Below are 20,785 nucleotides of genomic sequence, written 5' to 3'. Positions count from 1 at the left end.
AAACTGACTCATGTCTCTGAGAAAATGATGTTGAGTTTTCAGTAGTGTCTGCAAACAGACAAAGTCATGTTTATTCCACACAGACAGGCCATTATACTGCTGCTCTGCATCTGACCTTGTCACTTCTTAATATTCTGTTTTAACACAGACAACACACACAAGAAAAAGCATGCTCTAAATCTGCAGTGATGTGTGGGATCATGAAAGCAGTGCTAATGATGCGGTCAGTTAAGCTTGATGCTCTTTGTATGAGGATGATCTCAGTTCCTCTGTATTTCTTTTTTGATGAAATGACACAAAAGTGAGCTGAATGAAAGAAATGCCAGGCTCATCATGTATTACATTCTTGCTCGATTCCGCACAGTGAATCTGTACGCGGTCCGAACTCATTACACCACCGAGCGCTAAAGGGCACGTGAGTCACTGTGGCATATCTGCCACAGTGCGCTGGAGACGGCTCATGCAGAGGAGCCCACGTGCTGCTTTTTTCACCCATGGTGATGTCATAACCAGAGACTTCCTGAACACAAGGTCCATTCACAAAGACCACGGGGACCAAGTTCCAAACAAGCTGTCTCCATAGCAACTGCAGCCTCCAGGCATAGGAGTCCTCTTTCTTTTTTGTTATTTGAGGGAGGACCAGAGTTTAAAACTGTGTGTACCGTCCACGAGCACATGCACCTATGTAAATAGAACAATATTACAAGGTTTAACTTGAAGTTTTGAATATTTTATGTTGTAAAATTATAAACAAACATTGGCCTTTCCTGGCCCAGGACAGGAGGGGAGCGCTTGATGAGTCACTGTCTGCTACAAGTCGACAAATGTTCCTCTCACACCACAGGCAGAGAAGAGCCTCTACTGTACACACTGACAGCACTATCTCAGACGACAGGAGCTCAGAACATATTGTTGCTGCAGTGTAACGTGTCAAATTTATAAGTAACTAAAAACGTACAAGCAGTACACTAAAACCTGTAACAGTGGCTTGAATTGTCAGCTGTCCATCAATAATTTATTTTTCATGGAGGTCATTGAAGTGTATTAGTATTGTTAATATTATTATTAAAAACAAGGACAGTCATGATGTGCATGGTTATTATTTATTGCTACTTTTGAGGATACAAAAATAGCATGAAACAGACTTTTTAGAGAGGCACAAAGTCAGACAACATATGGTTCACAACACAGAAAATAAAATAAGACAGTGTTAATTCATTAGCAAAGGCTTCTTTAAGGATTGGAAAATAATAATAATAACAAATGCATACACAAAAAATAGAACCTATAAAAAGCTTTATGTAATCTATCATAGATCCCTTCAGAAGGAAAGGTTGTACACTGTAATACAACAGATAATAACGATAACTGGAAACTGTGTATATTATTAACATAAGCATCTGATAAAGATACATGACAGAAATCACTGTAATATAGTTCAGCTTTACCATAACATGGAAAATCATGGATCTAATATTTACAGAAAATGGGAAAACCTATTTCATATAGTTTACATTCAAGAAATGTCAAATGCACTTGTGTTGTGCTGCACTGGCTCAATGAGAAATAGCATTAATAGATCAATGTCGGCTTCATTAATATTACAAAATATAATCTTCTTTTCTTTCAAATAGGTCCATTTCAAATATAAAAGTTTTGCATTTGTTTCTATTTTTCTATTCTGTGTTTTCTACCTCATTTTGTTTTGTTTTTTTTTTATCATAACCCAATGCACTTAGTACTTTTAATGTACTCTAATTCACTCTGTGAATGATTATAAAACTATAAAAATATATTTTTATCTACAGCTTTTTTCCCACCAAGGGAAGCTGTATTAGCACATCAATAAATCATACTGTTTATCCCTATTGTGCTTACAGTATGTTAGAAATTACAGAAAATAAAATGAAAGCTCTTTACATGAGCAAGCATGAAGTTCTGCATATAGGCAGTTATTTGGCTTTAAGTATAATGATGGTCATTATGGCTGAACTGTACACAGATATACTTTGGATATTCTATGTTAGACTGTGGAAACAGCCACAGTAGTTATTACAAGGAGATATACAAATAGACTAGAATCAAATCAAAAAGGGAAACAAACAAACAAACAATAATAATACAACTTAAAATCCAGCATAGAAATCATTTGGATACCTATGCTGTCGCTCATTTGGCATATCACCTGAATATAATGCAACCTATAATTAACAAATAGAAAGCAGTATATTATTCACATAGCTCAATAAAATATAAAAAGTAAATAATATTGACCCCATTATTGAAAACAGTGCATATTAGGGGGTGTCACAATAGTTAATTTGTTTATATTTAAGGCAGCGTGCATTTCACTTCAGTTGGAAAACTGAGCCTAAAATGAGATGATCAGCATGTAAATGTAGGACAGTCTTTTCATGGAAAACTGCATATGAAGGTGCAAAAAGAAGTATTGCAGCATATTTGGATTATCCTTTTGACCAATTGATTTGTCAGAAAGTTCACTACATGTGAAACTGCTATGTAACCATGGTTTAACTGTATGAGGCAAATAGGTGTGAGTTTATTGTCTGGGGCAGTATAATCAGGAGCGCTAGCCCTGATCTAATCCTGAACAGAGAAAGTGAACGAAATAAGGCACTTTTGCCTGTTGTTTGTCAGTTTTGTTAGAAACCACATGTTTATTGCAGGAACACATCCAAAGCAAACACAGCAGCCGGGAGCTGATACGTCTATCTCAATGGGTAAGGAAAATGAGGAAGAGACGGTCTGATTGTTATTGGAAGTGCGTCACTTGAATGGAAGGTTGAAGACTGTGTGTGTGTGTCTGGGGGGCGGGGGGGTTGTGTGTGTCGGAGAGGATATGTTGTGATTTCCTTTCCAGGTCGGTCCTCTATGTCTGCCCTCTGGCCTGGACACCCGTCAGATCCTTTCTTATGATCTCATTCACTGTAAAGCAAAGAAAGACAGTAACGTAAGACGGTTTGTCACAATAAAATGTCCAAACTGTCTTAAAACAGAGCAGCTCTAAAATGACAAATCCGTTACATTCCTGAAATACTTGTCTCCTTACAGATCAGACTGATGTTTGTGTGCAGGGCATTGATGGAGGGCACACTAATGCTGTGCAGTGATGTGGAGTTACCACTAGAGGTAGAGCTAAGCCAGAGCCTGCAGGAGGAGCGATCGCTTCCTGTTGCTCAGTTGATTACAACAGTGTGTATACACATCAACAGAAGAGGAAGAGGGTTGAAATGGAAACTTTCATGGTGTCATGGTTCTAAAAATAGAGGCTTAACAAGCCGGGACATAAAACATGTGTCATTCATTTAAGCTTCAACAATACTGGATATATGAATTTAATCATTTCTATGATTTACACCTATAAAATGTAGGTAAACACCTGTAAACTATAGCTTTGAGGTATGCGGAATATTTCTGTGTACGTGTTTTTTAACACAACCACAAACCACCAAGCAGTAAAATGCAGAGAGGCGTAACAACTTGTCACTGCATGTGCTCAGTGGTGTTCGAATACACTGAAGAGTCCCACTGTCAACAGGGACCTGTGCATCGAGCATTAAGAAATGGCAGAGCTCTGTTTGACATGTCACCGCTCCAGACGTGCCACGCCGTCTGCGTCGAGCCCTGCGCGTCTGTGCACGGCGACACTCGCTTTACGAACTCGTGCCACTGCTGCCACTGTGCCTCGGGGAGCTCATTAGGTCTGATGACTAATAGAAATGTAGTGTATCGAAGTGCGCCAAAAAAGCTTTTTGCCCGTTGCCACACCATTACAGAGCATATTGTGTCTGTGATTGTGGAGCCATGGTAATAGGCTGCATGGTTCTAATGGTTTTAGTACTGGGTTATTCAACTAAAGGTAAAAATCTACATTAACAAACAGAAAAGGGTGGTATATTTAGCACTAAAATTATGTTATTTCATAATGCTTTTTTTGGAAAACGTCTTGTTCCTGTTGCCTACCTTTTCTAAATATATTTATCTGCTTTAATGCTAAGACTAGAAGATAATATTCTTACTCAGTAGCAGAAAGGCTTCTATTAACTTTGGTTAGCATTTACTGGGGAACAGCTGGCATTGGTCTGTTTTTAAAGGTTTCAGATTTCAGCTTACGTGTCAATTTTATGTTTTGTTTTTTATGTTGAACCAAATAAGAAATAGTGTTACTCTTCAGAGGTACAATTAGGTATTTTTTTAATATTTGGAAAGAGCCAGGCTAGCTGTGTCCTATGTCAAGCTAAGCTAAACTGACGGGCTGTTGTTAGCCTCTTCTTGTTAGGTGTCACTACTCATTCAATCTGTTAGCATATACACTGGAAACAGCTTGCACAGGTCTGTATAAAAATCCTATGATTTTTATTGATATTTACAGACTAAAAACACGTTTTTTTATGAACACAAATGAAAAATAGAGTGTTTGTTTGTTGGGTTAGAGAAGCTGCAGTTAGCTAAATTAAGCTGAGCTAAGCTAACTGGCTGCAGCATACGTACACATATGAAACAAAGTATGTTGAACTACTCCGTTGAACTCACCCTGGATGGATGAAAGATAAAAAACTGTTTATATTTATCAATATAACAACTACAGCAGAAATGACTGCACGGTGCTACCTCAGCACTGCATTTGTAAAAAGGTAGAGGAATAAGTAGCTTTTGTACAATCTATTTAAAGCCTTGATTTACATAGTGGCGAGTCAAAGGGTGCAACTATTAAAAGTCACGTAAAGCGAAATCAGAAACCATCTCGCCCACACATCAGCATCTCTCAGCAGATAAGACTGTTAAGGGCAGATGAGCTCACCATCAAATTATCTTAAAAAAAGTAGGCCTGATGGCATTTGATAACCAAGACGTGCAGTCAGGAAACAAAAAAAGACCCAAATCTTTCTCTCTGTCTCTCTCGTAACCTACTCCATTTGTATCTAATCAGTTGCAGATGTGAAAGAGAAACGTTACAGCAGCTCAACACTGCGCACATTTCACAGCCAGAGCAGCGTCTGAGAATTGCAAACTGGTGGGAGCAGCCAAACTGTGTGCTCTGCTGTCGTCACAACATCAGCGTCCCTGTTTGTTTTAGTTTGTAGTGAAATCCCCCCCCCACCACCCCGACACCTAATGCTTTAAAGAAACTTTCATCTCCCCAGCAGTGCCACAGGATTTTTCCTGAGCATAAAACGAGCTTAGAGGAGCAGCAGGAGCGCCGCAGCGGGGCAACATACAATGGGGCTTTACTGCATCTAATGAAGGGTTGGCACGTACTGGCTGCTTGAGGCTGGCTCAGAGAACACTCTGGCCAGTATCTTCAGTAGGTGAGTGTCTGGCTCCTGACTCGTGCACCAGTGCGCTGCACTGTTTACCAAAAGACGGTGGGAGGAGAGAGAGACACCCTGCACAGTAGCTGACTTACTGCCTGCTGTGAGCTGGAATGTGCGTGTTTGTGCGCCTGCTAGAATTTGCATATTTGTACAGTGTACACGTTCGTGTGTGGAAGGTCGTACAGTGTATTCACGAGTTATGTATGAGCAGATTGGTTTGAGTGAGGCTGTAATAACAGTGTGCAGCTGAAAACCATAGAGAAGAGAAAGTAGAGTGAGTGGACTGACAGCTAACCACCAGTCTTACCACAGATCCGATTTGCCTGTGCTCACATTCTGTCTTGAACCAATACCCCCACACCCATATGTACATATGACTTATTGGTTGCTGTTATTGTTCCTACTCTCTAAACTGGCTGCAAAAAAAAAGTATTCCAAAGTTCAGCTGCGGGATTTAGTGCATTAGTGCAAAGGTCAAAACAAAAAGGCTACGTTCTAATGTTATAGATGTTTATGATTGTTGACAATCATATTCCTTTTGTGTCCGATCAAAAAGAAACACGTCCATAGAAACAAAAAGAGAATTTTACAAGTAAAGTAGCTTTGCAAGATACACTTTTGACTTGACTAACTTAGCCTGCTAAAGTCATAGTAGCTTTAGATTAACTTAAATACATTTTAACCATGTTACGCTTTGCTTTAGAGATGACAATGTCAGACAGATAGTCAGTCTACTGGTCCACCAATGAATTATCTCAATTTGTGCATGAAATGTTGTACAGACATTTGTGTTTCATGTTTTCATCCACGTATTACTTACATTTTAACCACAGTCCAATCTCTCTGGATTCACAATTTAGCGACCATTTTTAACTCAATTCTTACAACACTCAACCTTCAATTCTGAAGGTAACTGCTGAATCCTCATAAACTCTTCCAGCTGGTCGGACTCTAAAGTGATCTCATTTGGACCTGGAACAGTATCAATTCAATTCATTTCTCAGGAATTACTTTTTTTTCCCACAAAAACAAAGATGGTGACAGGAAATGACACCATCAATAAAGGAATTATTATTTGAATCCTTTACATTTGTCTTTGTATTTACTACAGTGATTTTGTGTAATAAACATTGTCAACAATTTGTTCCCTGAAAAAGATGCCAAAATACTAAAAAATACTGTGGTCCAACTTGTGACTGACATCATTTTATTCCCTGTCACCATTTTTGTTTTTGTGTCATTCCTGTAAAATAGCCGAACTTCTCCTGGACTGATCAGCACTATTTTTGACTCCAACCACCTAAGAGTTGTGGAGGATTCAGTAGATACCTACAGCATTTGTGTGAGTGTTGTAAAAAGGACCCTACACAGTAAGGAACTGTTGCATCACTATAGCTGTAGCACCGTCTGGATACTGCTAATTTGTGTATTTGATCAAGCCTTTCGACCGGGGAGCAGGTGAACTGAGACTAATGTGTGTTCACCAGGCTGTTGCTGTGTGCTTTATCTCTCCTGCCCTGATCTCTACCTGCTGGAACAATCTCACCTGCTCCACTGCCTCTGGGCTTTATTCCACACCCACTAAATCTGTCACCCTCAGCATTTGTAAGCTATCCCTTGCTGGGCTCTTTGTAGTTTTCACAAATGATGCAGCATGCAGTGTGCTATGCCAGACAGTCTTGACCTTTGTGGTCTAAAAATAAGGCAAGTTGTATTTAAATTGAATATAGGGTAATTCAATTCTCAAGACTCAACATTCGGTCTTGCTTAAGCAGTAACAGAAGTCATGGGAACTTGTGTGAGGGCTGAACACACAAGACATCTGAGTGGGAGAGAACATGAGCCAAGTTTTGGTACAAAATGAAATACCTCACTTTCATTTAACACTCGTCACTTGAGTTGACACAGTTCAGGCACCTCTTAGATGTGACAGTTATCGACCACAGCACTGTGACAATACCAGGATGTGGCATCACTCTTGTTTCAAAAATGACTACAAACTGAAACACATGTCTCGATGAGTAATGTTGACAATCTCACTTTGGTAAAAATTTGTTTGATGGTCCCAACTTAAATGATTATTTTGTGGTCTGGATCATACTTGCACACCTTTGCAGCTGAATGCAGAGGGGTTTTTTTGACCTAACTTATCACACAAATAAATGTTTTGAATAGCGGGAAGTCCCCCATTTATTTTTCTTTAAAATCAATGACTTGATCCTAGAATTATATGGGTGGGCGTATTGTCACCTGTAGGCGTGATAAGAGGGAGGCACAAATATAGAGCAACTGTTAATGCATTAAAGTTAGCTCTTTGAATAACAGGATTAAAACTGAACAGATGCAGAGGCAACGAGGGAAGCTAACTGGTCGTCATCACCTTTCGATGATGAGAGGATCAAACAGGAGGCACATTGCTCCAACTGCTTGTTCATTCACCATCTCACAGCCCTGTTGCTGTTTACCCTGCAAGTTCCATCCAAAAAACACAAATTCCATTGCTGGCCTTTTTTTTTTTTTATCTTCGTTTAATTTTTTCCATTGAAACACACACACAGCCTCTTTCCTTTTCCTGCAAACTACCCTCCACCCTCCTGCTATCTTACAGGGATCAGGCTGGATTTCTAGAGGAGAGCAGCTGCAAATAGGAATTTCTTGTGCCAGATTGGCAGAATCCTGCTGTTGGAAAAAAGGCCAATCCTCTGGTGGGTTCCCCCCACAGAATCGAGGGGCGTAAGGCCAAGGAGAAGCCCTGGCCAACTATAACAAACAAAAAGGCTTTCCCTGCTCTCCCAGGCAGCCTGTTCCACTGTTTGACAATGGTTGCCATGGAACTTGTTTTTCACTTCATAACAGTGTCAACATGTCCAGGCAGTCCGGCGAGTGACACTTTTTTCTCCTTCTCTCTCTGTCTTTAATGCAAATGAGAGAGAAATAAAGCTAATTTCCTAATGTCTGGTGGTGTCAGACGGACCCCAGCAACCAGCTGAATTGATGGATGGAAAGGAGACTGCCTTTAAACTTTGGCTACCGGGCTGACACAGGCTCAGTGAAGGAATAACACTGCATCACTTCCAGAGCCACTCAGTCAACAGTCATTTTATTGTGAAATATAGTTTAGAGAACCTTTAACACCATAACAAGGATGAGGTTCAACCTCGCGCCTGCTGCTGAACCTGGCCTGACATTAATTCTCAGACAGACGATAATGGGGTGGACAAGCATAAGTATAAACATATGACTCACAATCCCTGTTATTTCCACCTTGAGTGGAACAGAGCTACACCTCATGGAGGGGATTGTTTGAAGTGCACGAGCCTGTTTTGTTTTGCTTTGATCAGTGTGATACTACAGCACGTAGATCGGAGTGGAATGTGTAAAAAGGAGACGTTGTAGATATTGTAAATATCCTTGAATTGTTCTTAGGAAATGTCATATCTCTGTTGGCGGATCTTATCTTTTACAAAAGGGCATTGTAAAAATCCATCACTTTGCCTGTTACTGTGAAAATAACAACATGCTACCCCATTCACACAGAATACAAAAGCATTAACTTACACTCACCATCATCTAGGTAGGCCTGGTCCAAGTTCTCCTCTTTGACCGTCACCCTCCTCTGTCCATCTCCTGGAGCCTCCATCTGCCCCGTGCTGGGCGGAGCCCGACTTTTCTGTTGCTCCTTCTGCACAAAGGGCTGCTGCTGGATCACAGTGGAATAGTGCTGAGGGTGGGTGACTGCTACCTGAGCCTGTGGGGGTGTGGGCGAATGAGCGGCAGCAGCCTGAGGGGAATACCCATCACAGAAGATGATCTGCTGAGCATCAGGCTGTGGAGCAGTGAGAGGATGCGGGTCTCCTGCCCGAAGCAGGTGGTGGTTGGTGGGTGAAAACTGGATGATAGAAGGATGCTGGCCTGCGCTGATGGGACCTACAGATTGAGCCGGGGAGCCTGTGTGGACCAGGACTGACCGGTGGGGGTCAGGCATCATCACTCCGGTTTGCTGATATAGACTCGGGCTGCCGCTCAGACTTTTGCCCCCGCGGGAGTAGACGATGGCCGAGTTCTGCTGCTGGAAACGTGCATCGGAGTTTGGAAGGCTGGAGCTGAGTCGCTGGCATGAGGACATGCTGGAGACCAGGCTGGTGTCAGGGTGGAGGACACTGCGTGGGTTATGGTAGTAGGAATGAGGGGATAAGCCTAAGATCTGAGGCATGGCAAATCCTGTGTGGTCAGCTTCATACTCATCTATGGGCTCTGTCTTGATAGATGGAGCTGTAGGAGAACAGTAGTAGATGCATGTTGACGTTTTCACAGGAAACAGCATTACCTCATCTATTAACATTTTCCGTGCACACGTCATACTAATTATTATCTAGTCATTTAGCAGTGAAACATGTGATGTGTGAACAAAGAGGCTGAGCAGCATTCTTACATGGCAGTGGTGTGTAGGTGAAATGTTGAGGCTGGCTGCGCTTCCTCTTCCCATTAATGACGTAGAAGTTGACTTTGACAGAATGGCACACAGACGTGTCTCGGTAGGATGGCACCTCCACAAACAGCATGCTCTACAGGACAGAACCATGTTATGGACTGAAACAGGTGTTTTGGTTTCTAATAAGCCACCGAACTACATGATATGAGTATTTAAGGAACAGTCTGATGTATGGTGTAATACCTACAGGCTGACTTTTATCTTTGTCCACTGTTGCTTCCATTTCCCAAATTTGCTGCCCATCTAGAAGGAAGTAAAGAGAAAGTCAAACAATGTGGCGTCAGCAGCAGAGTGACATTCAGAGTTGAATTGTTTTAAGATGTCCTGAACAGTGGGATTTTTCTAAACAATTTGAGCCTGTACATTTAGAAAATTATAAACCTTTTTTATATTTGTTGTATTTTCAGCTGTGTCGTTGTTTTTGTCAGTCCACTGATTTAGACACAGTTATACAGAGCAGGTGCGCACACACAGGCTCACACACCATAATGTGTGCCAGAGCAGACAGAGAACACCTCTTAGTGCATATAGATGATATCATCAAGCCACTTCCTCTTACACTGCCAAGCACACGTACAGGTAGAGATAATCTGCAGGTTCACCCCGAACACACCTACAGTCATCCATTAATCAGAGAGACATTCTGCATACATGCTACATCACACTTCCTTCAGATTCTCCATGTGCCCTAACACATGATACAACATGTGCTACATGTTACTCTAGGTGGGAAACCCTCATGTCACAAAGCAAATTAAAAACACGCGGCTTACGTGAGTCAGCCAGAGGAAGGGGGATTCCACACATGTTGCCAGCTTTTTCTTTTTCTAAGCTTGACTTTTTATGATCAACTCTCTCCACTTCTCTTACAAAACGTGATGACTGCTGCTTACTTGGCGTTTGCATGTGTTTGCATTTTGTTGTAACTCTACTCTCAGGGATACCCCGACTCCTGTTCTCCCTGTGGAGACAACTCTGTGTGTGTGTGTGTGTATGTGTAGATGGAAAAGGTGGAGAGAGGGAGCCGAGCAGGCTTAACTTGGCCGGGGGAAGCTTTCCTCCGTACACCCCTCTCTGTCCAAGCGTAGGAGCCAAGGCACCTCCAGCCAGAGGCAGCTGTCTCCCATTCAAAGGGATTTCACAGGCTGCACTGGTCCAGAACTTTGTGTAATACAGAAACTCTCGAAAAACAACGGCAATCCCTCTCCGTAAGATTTCTTTTTCCGCCTCTGACTTACTATCCATTACCATGGCGTGTCGTAACACAGCAACAGGGATCTCCAAAAGGAAAAAATTGTTGGCACATGTCAATGCAAGTTTTAAGTTGAGGTAGCCTGTGGAGCACATGCAGAAAAAAAAAGACAACTGTGCATCCCAAAGAACCTTCTCACTGCAAATACGGTGACGTACAGCAGGTGATAAACACAAAGCTGCCTGCAATACTTCCATAAGATCCAGTCCTACTCAGCCTTTAAATTCATTCACTCATCACTCAGTGGTAACCGCTAAGCAGCTCATGGTGTCAAAGGGTGGCTGACCTTTTTGACCCTATTTGAGCAGCACAAAGATGTGAAACTCAACCGCTTGTGGTCAATTTGCTCCATTTTAACCAATAAATTCCAACAGAAAATCTGACAAAAGGTGCTATGAATTTAGTTACACCAACTAAAATGGACAGGGGATAACAGAATACTACATATGTATTTTATTCCTATGGAAGTACAAAGCAGTTAATCCTTCAGGCAGATGCACTTGCACTGAGTGTGAACCAAGGCATCAACAAACATACATGAAACAACCTTTCATGTGAAGCGTGGAGCCACTACTCAGACAACAAAAGGCCTATCTGGGCAGTGATAACACACCACAGAGTGTGGGAGAAAAAGGCCAAAAGGAAGTCAGGCAGCACTGTTATCATGGGGATCATGCAAATAACTGATGCGGCTCCATCTCTACTATGCTGCAGGTGAAATGAGAAAGCTGTGATCTTGTTTCACAGACATGGCAACTTATGAGTCAATACTTATCACTGTTCTTGTGGTGACATTATGTTGTGTGATAGCAGAATGAACAGATGCTCAGACAATAGAGATTTTAGTGATATGTTTGGTTTAATGGTAATGTATGTCTTCAGAGTTAAAGTTGATATATGTAGTGTTGCTGAACTAAAGAAAGGGACAGTTTCTCATGAGATGTAAGTGATGCTGGGACTGACGTATTTTTGTGCAACTCACCCTGGGTTTTCTCCATAAAAATGACTTTGGAATCAGAGCTGAAGTTCTGCCCAGTCAGGATCATCTGCTGGCCACCCAGGACGGAGCAGCTGTCCATGTCCTGCTTCTCCACCATGGGAAGCTCATGTGCTGAACGCTGGGCTGCGGAGACACACAGAAGGGCGACGTGTAAACTATAAACCAGCATGTGACTGCAGCAGAACTAAAACCATTTCTAAAATAAAATAACTGCAGACAGTTGTGTCATTGATTGGTTGAGTCAGTCATTTTGCAAACACGGTGAATAGTCAGTGGAGGTTCTCTTCTTGGTTTCTCTAAGGTTAAAAATTACAGTTACAAAAAACATATTCCGCAGATTCATCAATAATGAACTGCAGCCTGTGACATTCTACAGTGGGAAAACATGTACATAACACTTCATCTGAAATGTCTTTGTTGGTTTCTTGCAAATGCACAACAACTTATTACCAAGAAGTGACAGTGCTTTACAATAAAGAGGTGGTGCTGAGTCATTCAGCCGTCACAGTCGTGCTTTCAGTTTTAATAAGCAGAAATATAAATCTCTCAAATCACAACGTAACAAGAGAACCAAGACTTTTAGGTAAAATTTGTTTGCATTTGCTAACGTACTGTAAAGGAAGGCGACAGAATAAGATACGCACCAAACAGTCTGATGCAATCTGACCAAACCACTGATGTATGTGAAGTGAAATGTTAAAAAAAAGATTAAATGCAATATTTTCAATGTTCAGTTTGACTAGTTATTGTATTCCAAGGTATTAGATTTACTTTACAGTGGTTCATACCTTTACTCCACTACATTCCTGAAGGAAATGATCTACTTACAAAAAAATCTACCTGCTAGTTACTTGCAAATGTAATTTACTAATGTTCCTCAGTGTCTTGACTCAATCAATATTTTGTGCGTTATTGTAAATATTAATATTTGTAGTAGTATTATGTTACCCTTGGTATGTTCATAATACTTCCTCTCTACATTAAGTATGTTTCTAGTAAAAAAACTTCCGTAGGAAGTATCAGAGTACTTTTTTCACCATGGTTACTGTACACACAGGAACACAGTGGCCTGCTTGACGTGATTTAAACACAGACTTTACTTTAAATTGTAGAGATTCTAAATAGTTCAGGGTGAGTTTAGGAAAAACGAGTAGTGCTGGGTTTGGACATGTCACTCAGTGTAAACATCATGCAGCTTCACATAGTTGGTGCAAGCTGATACAGAATATATAATATTAGAAGATAAACAAGCCTATGGGAATGAGTTAATGTCTAATCATTTTTCTATTACTACCTATCTGTAAATATATTGGACATATAAATGCTACCCTGTGCTCAGCCGCGCTTCCTTGTCTCGTAGCTCATTATCAGCCATTAGCTCGGCTGAAACTCCACACTCACTGACGCGTTGACAGATAACTCTGTGACCTTTGAACAGGTTTGATGAAACAAAGAAAAACGGCACCCCTGTCTCCTCAAACCTCACTCACAGAGCCTGCTCATCCACAGGCTCAACACATGTAACCCGGGTGTCACTGTAAGTCACTTTACGCTTGACTGGTTTCTTCGACAGCAATTGTTATCGAAGTTCATTTAGTGAAAGACAGGGAGCGACTATCGTTCTGCTCTGTTTCTGTGATTGGAAAACAGATGGACGATAGCTGTTCTGGAGTGATATTATATTCTGCGTCATGATCTTTTACACTGATGGGAACATATTGCATACAGCCTGTGTCACACTGATGAGTGTTACGTCTTGATCAGGGTGTTGTTCGACGCTAGATAAAGCCTTCTTGTTTGAGTTTTGATTACACCACAGGCTTTAATAACACTGTGTACACATGCATGGATGTACCCAAACACAGACTTTACTACTGTGCACATTCAAACAGGTACACAGACACTGCGACATGCAGCACCCACCTACTGGATGGAAGCCCTGGTTGTATAAAGACATCTTTGTGCACAGGACTCCAGGCCTCAAACTCATTTGAATGTGGGTTCCTTTTTTCCCTTTTTTTTTTTTTTTTTGCTTATTTTGTATTAGGTTTTGTTAACTGATGAAAACATCACCCTACATAGGACATTTATAAAGCAATCCTTGTACAATGACATGAAACTTATTTAAGGAAAGCATTTTGCATGTAGCAGCTTACAGCACTCGATGGGATGCGAGGCCACTTGGAGAGAGACGTGCTGCCCGCTAGGCTGAGGTATGTGCACACGAAACACAAGACGAACTCGGGTGTTTTTCCGTCCAACGTCAGTCTCGCCCTTCCTCAGCTCGATGTCGGCGTTCCTGAGCTTCAGGATCCCGGCACAGTCGATTCTGGGAGATGGAATAAATATGTAAGCAACAATAGCAAAAGGCAAATGTAATTATTCTTATGGGTATCTATGGTTTAATAGATGTTATGATATTCTCACACTGCTTTCATGTTGTTCTTTGGCTCCAGGGGGATCTCCAACACCTTGGTGCCATGGATAACCTTCTCATAGCTGGTGGTCGTCACCGTCTTGCCGGTGATGCGGTGGACTTGATAGAAGGCGTGGGGCTTGAGAATGCGCTCGTCTGCCGTACCGATGAAGATCTGCAGGCCAAGTGGCTCCTTGCCTCTGTATCCATGTAACTGCAGACACAAAAAGTCACAAGAAAAGACAGAGATATGTGAAGGAAATGTTTCTCCATAGCTTCTTGTTCCAACTCCACATTTCCAGATGTTGTTTCCCCGCTGTCAGACCCACGTGTAAAAGCACGAGTCTTCCTTCTGCAGCCTGGAACAGAAGCCAGCGGACAGCTCACATCCTGCAGACTCGTGCTAGCTCTTACATAACTGGATGGAGAATATTATCAGGGGTCATCTCTTTTCATTCAGAGAACCAAAACTGCCATTAATAGTGAGTGTGACACATTTGGCAATAAACTGTAGCGTATTTAACATCCTGCTGCAGAAATTAAAAATATTACAGAGGTGAAACTGTGAACTGGAGAGAAGCAGAGAAAGATAGAGTGAGATAGAGAGAGAGAGAGAGGGAGAGAGAGAGAGAGAGAGAGAGGGAGAGAGAGAGAGAGAGAGAGAGAGAGAGAGAGAGGGAGAGAGAGAGAGAGAGAGAGATGTCACTTTTAGCCTGAAAGTGCCTCCTGAGGAAACCTGCAAAAACCACAAAGCTTCAACTTGCATCTAAATGCTGTTTTTGTGCAAACAGCGTAGTGCATACGCGTTATAATAGTATGAACTAGTTGCACATGGGCAGTAACCTTTTTTTCAAGCGAGTCTTCATTATAACTCCAGTAAGCCTGAATACCTGAAACATGCTTCAAAGTTGTTGAAGCATTTCGCTACTTGCTTTGTCATTTTTCCTACAGAGAAGTTTACAGAGAGACTGTTCCTTTTAATAAAGGGTCACAAAACACCACTTGTGTACACATTGTAGTGAAATGATAATCTGAGCGAATGCAACTGTCACAGCGGCTGCCGATTGTTAGAAGAAACTATGGCAACGCGAATGAGCACGCTGGCTTCACGTCCAGGTAGCTGACACACAGAGGAAGCCGACTGCAAACACTCAACAGGCTCAACATGTGAGCAAGTCGGCCGGTTGTCATGGCAGTGGCAGGAGCGGTGAGTCATGACAGTGAGCGGTGTAGGAAAAGTAAAGTGGAGGGAATAAGGCTCAGAGAGAGAGAGAGCGTAGAGGGGAGAAGTAAGGGAAAGGCGAGATGAAGGAGTTCAGCTGTGGCTTAGCCAGGCCTGACCATCTGATTGGGCTGGCAAACCAGGCAGAACTGACTACAGGGCGAGGCCTATGGGGACGGTCAGAAAATGGAAATAGGAGCAAGAGAAGCTTTATTTCCAACGAGCACCGTATCACCAACTAAAACAACTTTGAAACATTACCACGGTAACACTGTAAAAAAGGGAAGTTGAACCTATTCTTGGACAATAAAGGAACCACACAACAGTTGTCACAGCCAATTTCAACACGCTGTATTTGAATACCACGCTGTGACTGTACGAGATATACGAGCATTTCTTTCCAAATCTATGATTATTTTGTAGCACTGGCTGTTATGCCCTAAGCCACGTTAACAGACTCAACATAATCAACAAAGCAGTGTATGAGAGGAAGTCAGGGACATGTGTTTGTGTGGTCAAAACCTTGAGGGCCCACAAGCAGCGGACTAATTTAGGCTCGATGCAGCAAATCTGACAGCCTGTGTTGCTCACTAACCTGAGTGTAATTCTGAGGGCTGTCTGTGAAGATTATCAGTCATCCAGCTAAAGTTATCTGGGAGTTGAGACAAATCAACTGAACTTCCTTCTTGTTAGGTTGAAACCTTTCACTACTCATCCAAGTAGCTTCTTCAGTCTGAAGATAGTTGGTTAGAGACCACAAATGTATGCTTCATGTTGGTTTCACTCCACCTCTGGCCTGAAAAGGCTCGTTAGGTGAAACGATGGAAGGGGGGAAGTTGCGAAGGATGCAATAGTCACACCTCTGCCCACCCCTCTTACCCCCTAAAGTGGATTGTTAGGTGTGTTCAACCTGGTGCACTTGTGAATTGGGCCTCACCTTTCTGGGGGTTGATAAAAGTTCAGCATTATAAATAGGAGACTCCTATTTATAACGTAAACCTTTCAACCTAACAAGAAGGAAGTCCAGTTGCCATGACTCAACTTCCAGAGGGTGGTTATGAAGCTACAGTGTGTAATTTCTGGGGTGGGGCGGTATTTATAATTTATTTCAAGAAAGTGAGAGAAAGGGAAGGGTGCTATAAGTGGGAAGAGTTACCCAGGCACAGTGATTTTACTAGATTTGGCCCTGGGCAATCAGACCACTGACTGATGATGAATGTGTAGGAAATACAACTGCACGCAAACCATCCAATCAAGGATGCTTGAGATTCTCAAACTGGAAGAACCTGACAACATTCATGTGTTCAATCAACCCTTAGAAATCATTTTTCAGGCGTACCTGTACAACAGGATGTCCTCCTGTGGGGGCTTTGACCGCACCCCTGCTTCCCTCTGTCTCGTAGTGAGCTCTGTGGTGAGGCTTGGGCTGCACCTCAATGTGGAGTTCATACTGGTCTGTGCGACTGGGAATCGGCCATTCCAGTGGAGGAAGAGAAGCAACAGGGATGCTGTGGAACATGAAGGATACACTTGAGGATTCAATTGTAAAAATCATTAAGGCTACAGAGGAGTTTCTTGTTGTATCTTGTAGGCATGTGTAAACCAATAGTCCTTGTTTCTTTGGCAATTTACCTGCAGATGCTGGGAACTAGTGGCTTGGGCCACATTGGAGGGATAACAAAGAAAGGCCCTTCAGCAGGTTTGGGTTTTATGTCATGATCGCAGGACACCATGTAGTTCCCTTCCCCGTGGTTCTCCGGGTACAGAGTGTAAACCTGGTTGGATGTCTTGACTATTTTAGTGGGCACCAGCCCTGGCTGACCGGTGCCAAAACCATTCATGGCATCACCGAGGCCGCTGTGTGTATAGTGGGCACCTATGTTGTGATCTTCATGACCACCGTGTGGGGAGGGACTGCGAGACCGGTGCCCGGGTACTAAGCCCGGATTCCTGTACATGTCGTAGGTGCGTTTGCCCTGTGGGGAGGTGGAGCGGGAGCCAGGTCTCGAGGAGGGCGAGCGCTGTCCCAGGCAGCCGTCCTCAGTTAGGCTGGTGCGAGGAGACGTGCCTGGGGAGGTGCGGGGAGAGCCAGTTTGGATGTTCTGTAACCGGGGGCAGAGGTCTCCGGTGTTCTGAATGCTGCTGGGGGACACACAGGGAGACGCCCACGGGGAGTAGCTCTCCGAGTGCCAGCTGGTGGAGGAGTTGCTGCTGGCAGGACTCAAGCACTGAGGTTCACGGTAGGTGAGGTTATCATGGCCAGGCACAGTGAGAGTGGGTTTTTGGCTAATGTTCAGGTGGTGGTTCTGCAGGGAGTCCTGACCATGATTGTAGTGCTCATGGGAGGGGGTGATTTTGATCCGGGGGCTCACAGCCAGGCCTATAGGCCGAGTACCGTCCAGGAAGGTTCTGGCCTCCTGGTTGTCATATCCTGAGAGTACCTCAGTGTTGTGATTACTGAAGGAGGGGCTACAGGACTTGATGCCGTATGCAGAGGCCTCCTCCAGAGAATAACCCGGCTCAGAATCTGGGCTGAGGACTTTATGAGGTGCAAGGTTGGGGTCATCTGCACGAGAGAAAAGATTCAATTCAAACACATTTGAAAATCATAAATGTCTCAGCCAGTCTTTTCCCAGTACTCCAGTAAAACCAGCAACAGATCCACCTGTTGCAATTTCACAATAAAAGTCCAAGTTCAAACAATAAAACACACCCAGGTTATCTGAACAGAAAAGCGTTTTCATGTTGACATGTTCCCTCACATGGCTGTTAGATTAGATGTCAAGAAGCCTGCCAAATGCACTTCCTGTTTTTCTTTTTTCATTCACATGAGTAAACCTGACAGACCACATATTAACTTTTGAATAACAATTAACCAAGCAGAGGCAGAGGAGACAGCTCGGGCTGCCAAAAAGCCTCGGACAAACCTTGATCTCCTCCTCCAGCAAAGTCGCTGCAAGGTGGTTCATATTCAAACAAGTCCTCAAAGTGCAAATCCTCATCAGAGCAATGGACTCGGCGGAGCTCTTCCTCCAAATCTCTCTCGTCGTAAAAAGAGCTCATCTGTCTGATTTGACTTTGTCCTAACGACTGCTCCGGGGACAGAGACGCGCGGCTCAGGTGCTGCTGCGGCGGCGCTGATGTGGATTTGGGGAACCAGATGATGCACCGGTGAGAGCTGCGAGGGGGTGGGGTGGGGGGGGTGAAGCGAACAAGTTTCCTGTTTGAGCTCGCCACAGTTATTTTCAGACGAAGGCGGGTCTGCGCTCAAACTCAATTTTCATGTCTGAGTGTGATTACGCACACACACACACACACACGCACACACACACACACACACACAATGAAAAAAAAAAAAAACACAGCCTCGCGTTGAAGGGATGGCTTAACCCCGTTCAAACTACCTTGTGGGACTCTGTTGACAGCCTGGTGCTGCCCCCGGGTGTCGGACACGTCGCACTGACACAGCAGGGCGCTGCCTCGTTATCACCTGTTTAACGTCTGGCTCCATGAAAACAGCTACAGATCGAAACACGGATAAAAAGCGGACTCGAGCTTTTATTAGATCTGCTGCCGTGTCCTCATCCAACATCTAACAGCTGTTGGTTCAGTCGGTGACAACGAGCAGGTTCTCCCAGAGGGAATCCCAAGATTTACGCACTACGCAGACCACGCAGGGAGTTCCTTCCAGCAGCAGCCGTGCCAGCAGTCTCTATATGCTCTGTCAGCAGAACTCAATGTGTGCATCAAGAACCCCGGAGCAGGCTGCACAGTCTCACTGATGTTTTTCTTCACGTGATATGAAATTCACAACATAAATATATGAAACTGGATCATTAGCCAAATTAATCCGAGTGTTATTAACAAGTGACAGCAGTTTTCTTGGAATAAAAATATATAATTTGCCTTTTTGTATGAGGTCATCTGGAGGTAGATCAATTAAAAAGTGTATTGATCTAACTAAGTGACTAATCTCCAGACAGGAAAGCTCACATTCATTGAAACTATTGAAACAGATTATCTACATCTTCTAACACCTCCGTGTCCGAAGGTGCATCCAGGTGTCATCAAGTGAGTGCAGCTGTACTGCGGACTTAAAGTGAATGTTTTATTCATCCAAAATAGACAAATAACCTGAATTACACATTGTTTGCATTTTCTGGCTCTAACGTCACACTTGAACTTGCTTTCTATTCCGATCTAATGTCTCGTGTTTCCCTTCGATCCACTAAGGCGCGACACAGCTGACAGGTCGTCACATTACATGGTTTCAGTCACAAACACTCCTATCAACGCTTCTCTATCAATTGAAAATCAAATGGGTTTGATTACCAGATATTCACAACACTTCAGCAGTACCTTGATCCATGGACCTCATGGTGTGGTACTGTGCCAGCCGCCAAGTGTCTCTAAACATCTGGAGAGGAAAAAGTGGGAAAAGCAAAAAAAAAAAACCAAACAAACCGCTGAAAAAGTCACTTTCCTCTCACGACCATAGCAGAGAGAGCTCTTCAGTTCAAAGTGGTGAAAACGAGGAAACGGATTCAAAATCAAACTCTGAAAAAGGTTGAAAAAGGCGAAGCTGCTGCGCGCAAACTCCTCTTCTGTTCAAAAACATGCGGCCGCATCAGCCACAGCGACGTTTGTGCTCTGAAGTCCACCTTCTTCGAGCTCTGGAAGGATTACTTGAGTATCAAGAGCAGCTTCCTTCCCCGCTCTGGGTGTTTATAATGGTCCAATGCTGTAAAATAACGGGATTCCCTCAGTGTTTCCTCCTGTTTGTGCGCCTTTGCCATGGAAACCTGGAGCCGGTCCATGTCGGAGACTCAGGGCTTTCCTGCAAAGCCCCACACTCAGGAATCCATGACGTCTCCGGCTCCTGCGCCAAGGCATTTCTGCGGCTTCTCTCAGACAGTAGCACACAAGAACTTCATTGTAGGAATGAAGAAATGACTGTAGGACTCTGGAGAGAGAGAGAGAGAGAGATGAAAAATAGCTCTGAGGTTAGACTACAGGATACATTACACCAAATTGACTTAACACAGTTTACCAGGCTGGTGTAGAGCA

At 43.1% G+C, this 20,785-nt stretch overlaps 1 protein-coding gene across 3 annotated transcripts; it reads right to left on the bottom strand.

The window, feature by feature from the left end:
* Positions 1-1,089: 1,089 nt before the first annotated feature.
* nfatc2a (nuclear factor of activated T cells 2a) lies at positions 1,090-20,437 on the bottom strand. 3 transcript variants are annotated; one of them, XM_026368945.2, is made up of 10 exons: positions 20,078-20,437; positions 17,351-18,284; positions 17,058-17,226; positions 14,508-14,710; positions 14,237-14,409; positions 12,063-12,203; positions 10,016-10,071; positions 9,769-9,901; positions 8,895-9,608; positions 1,090-2,946 (listed from the first exon to the last, which is right to left on the bottom strand). In XM_026368945.2, exons 1-10 carry the CDS (start codon positions 20,133-20,135, stop codon positions 2,891-2,893), a joined length of 2,637 nt encoding a protein of 878 aa, XP_026224730.1. In that variant the 5' UTR covers positions 20,136-20,437; the 3' UTR covers positions 1,090-2,890. The 3 variants fall into 3 exon arrangements, with proteins under 3 accessions (XP_026224730.1, XP_026224728.1, XP_026224729.1); XM_026368943.2 differs by lacking the exon at positions 20,078-20,437 and adding an exon at positions 18,646-18,900; XM_026368944.2 differs by lacking the exon at positions 20,078-20,437 and adding an exon at positions 18,646-18,899 and having other exon boundaries at positions 8,901-9,608.
* Positions 20,438-20,785: the final 348 nt, after the last annotated feature.

Source organism: Anabas testudineus, chromosome 7 (assembly GCF_900324465.2).
Source record: "Anabas testudineus chromosome 7, fAnaTes1.2, whole genome shotgun sequence".
Classification (NCBI taxonomy): domain Eukaryota; kingdom Metazoa; phylum Chordata; class Actinopteri; order Anabantiformes; family Anabantidae; genus Anabas; species Anabas testudineus.
Note: the sequence above shows the minus strand (reverse complement) of the source record. Positions and strands in the feature narration are given on the sequence as shown.

Excerpts from the sequence above, each read along its gene's own strand:
- nfatc2a (XM_026368943.2), bottom strand. The coding sequence starts at position 18,781 with ATGAGCTCTTTTTACGACGAGAGAGATTTGGAGGAAGAGCTCCGCCGA. Across the intron at positions 14,711-17,057 it reads GAGGACATCCTGTTGTACAG|TTACATGGATACAGAGGCAA; the intron begins GTACGCCTGAAA and ends TTGTGTCTGCAG. Across the intron at positions 2,947-8,894 it reads CTACCTAGATGATGGTGAGT|TGAATGAGATCATAAGAAAG; the intron begins GTAAGTTAATGC and ends TTTGCTTTACAG.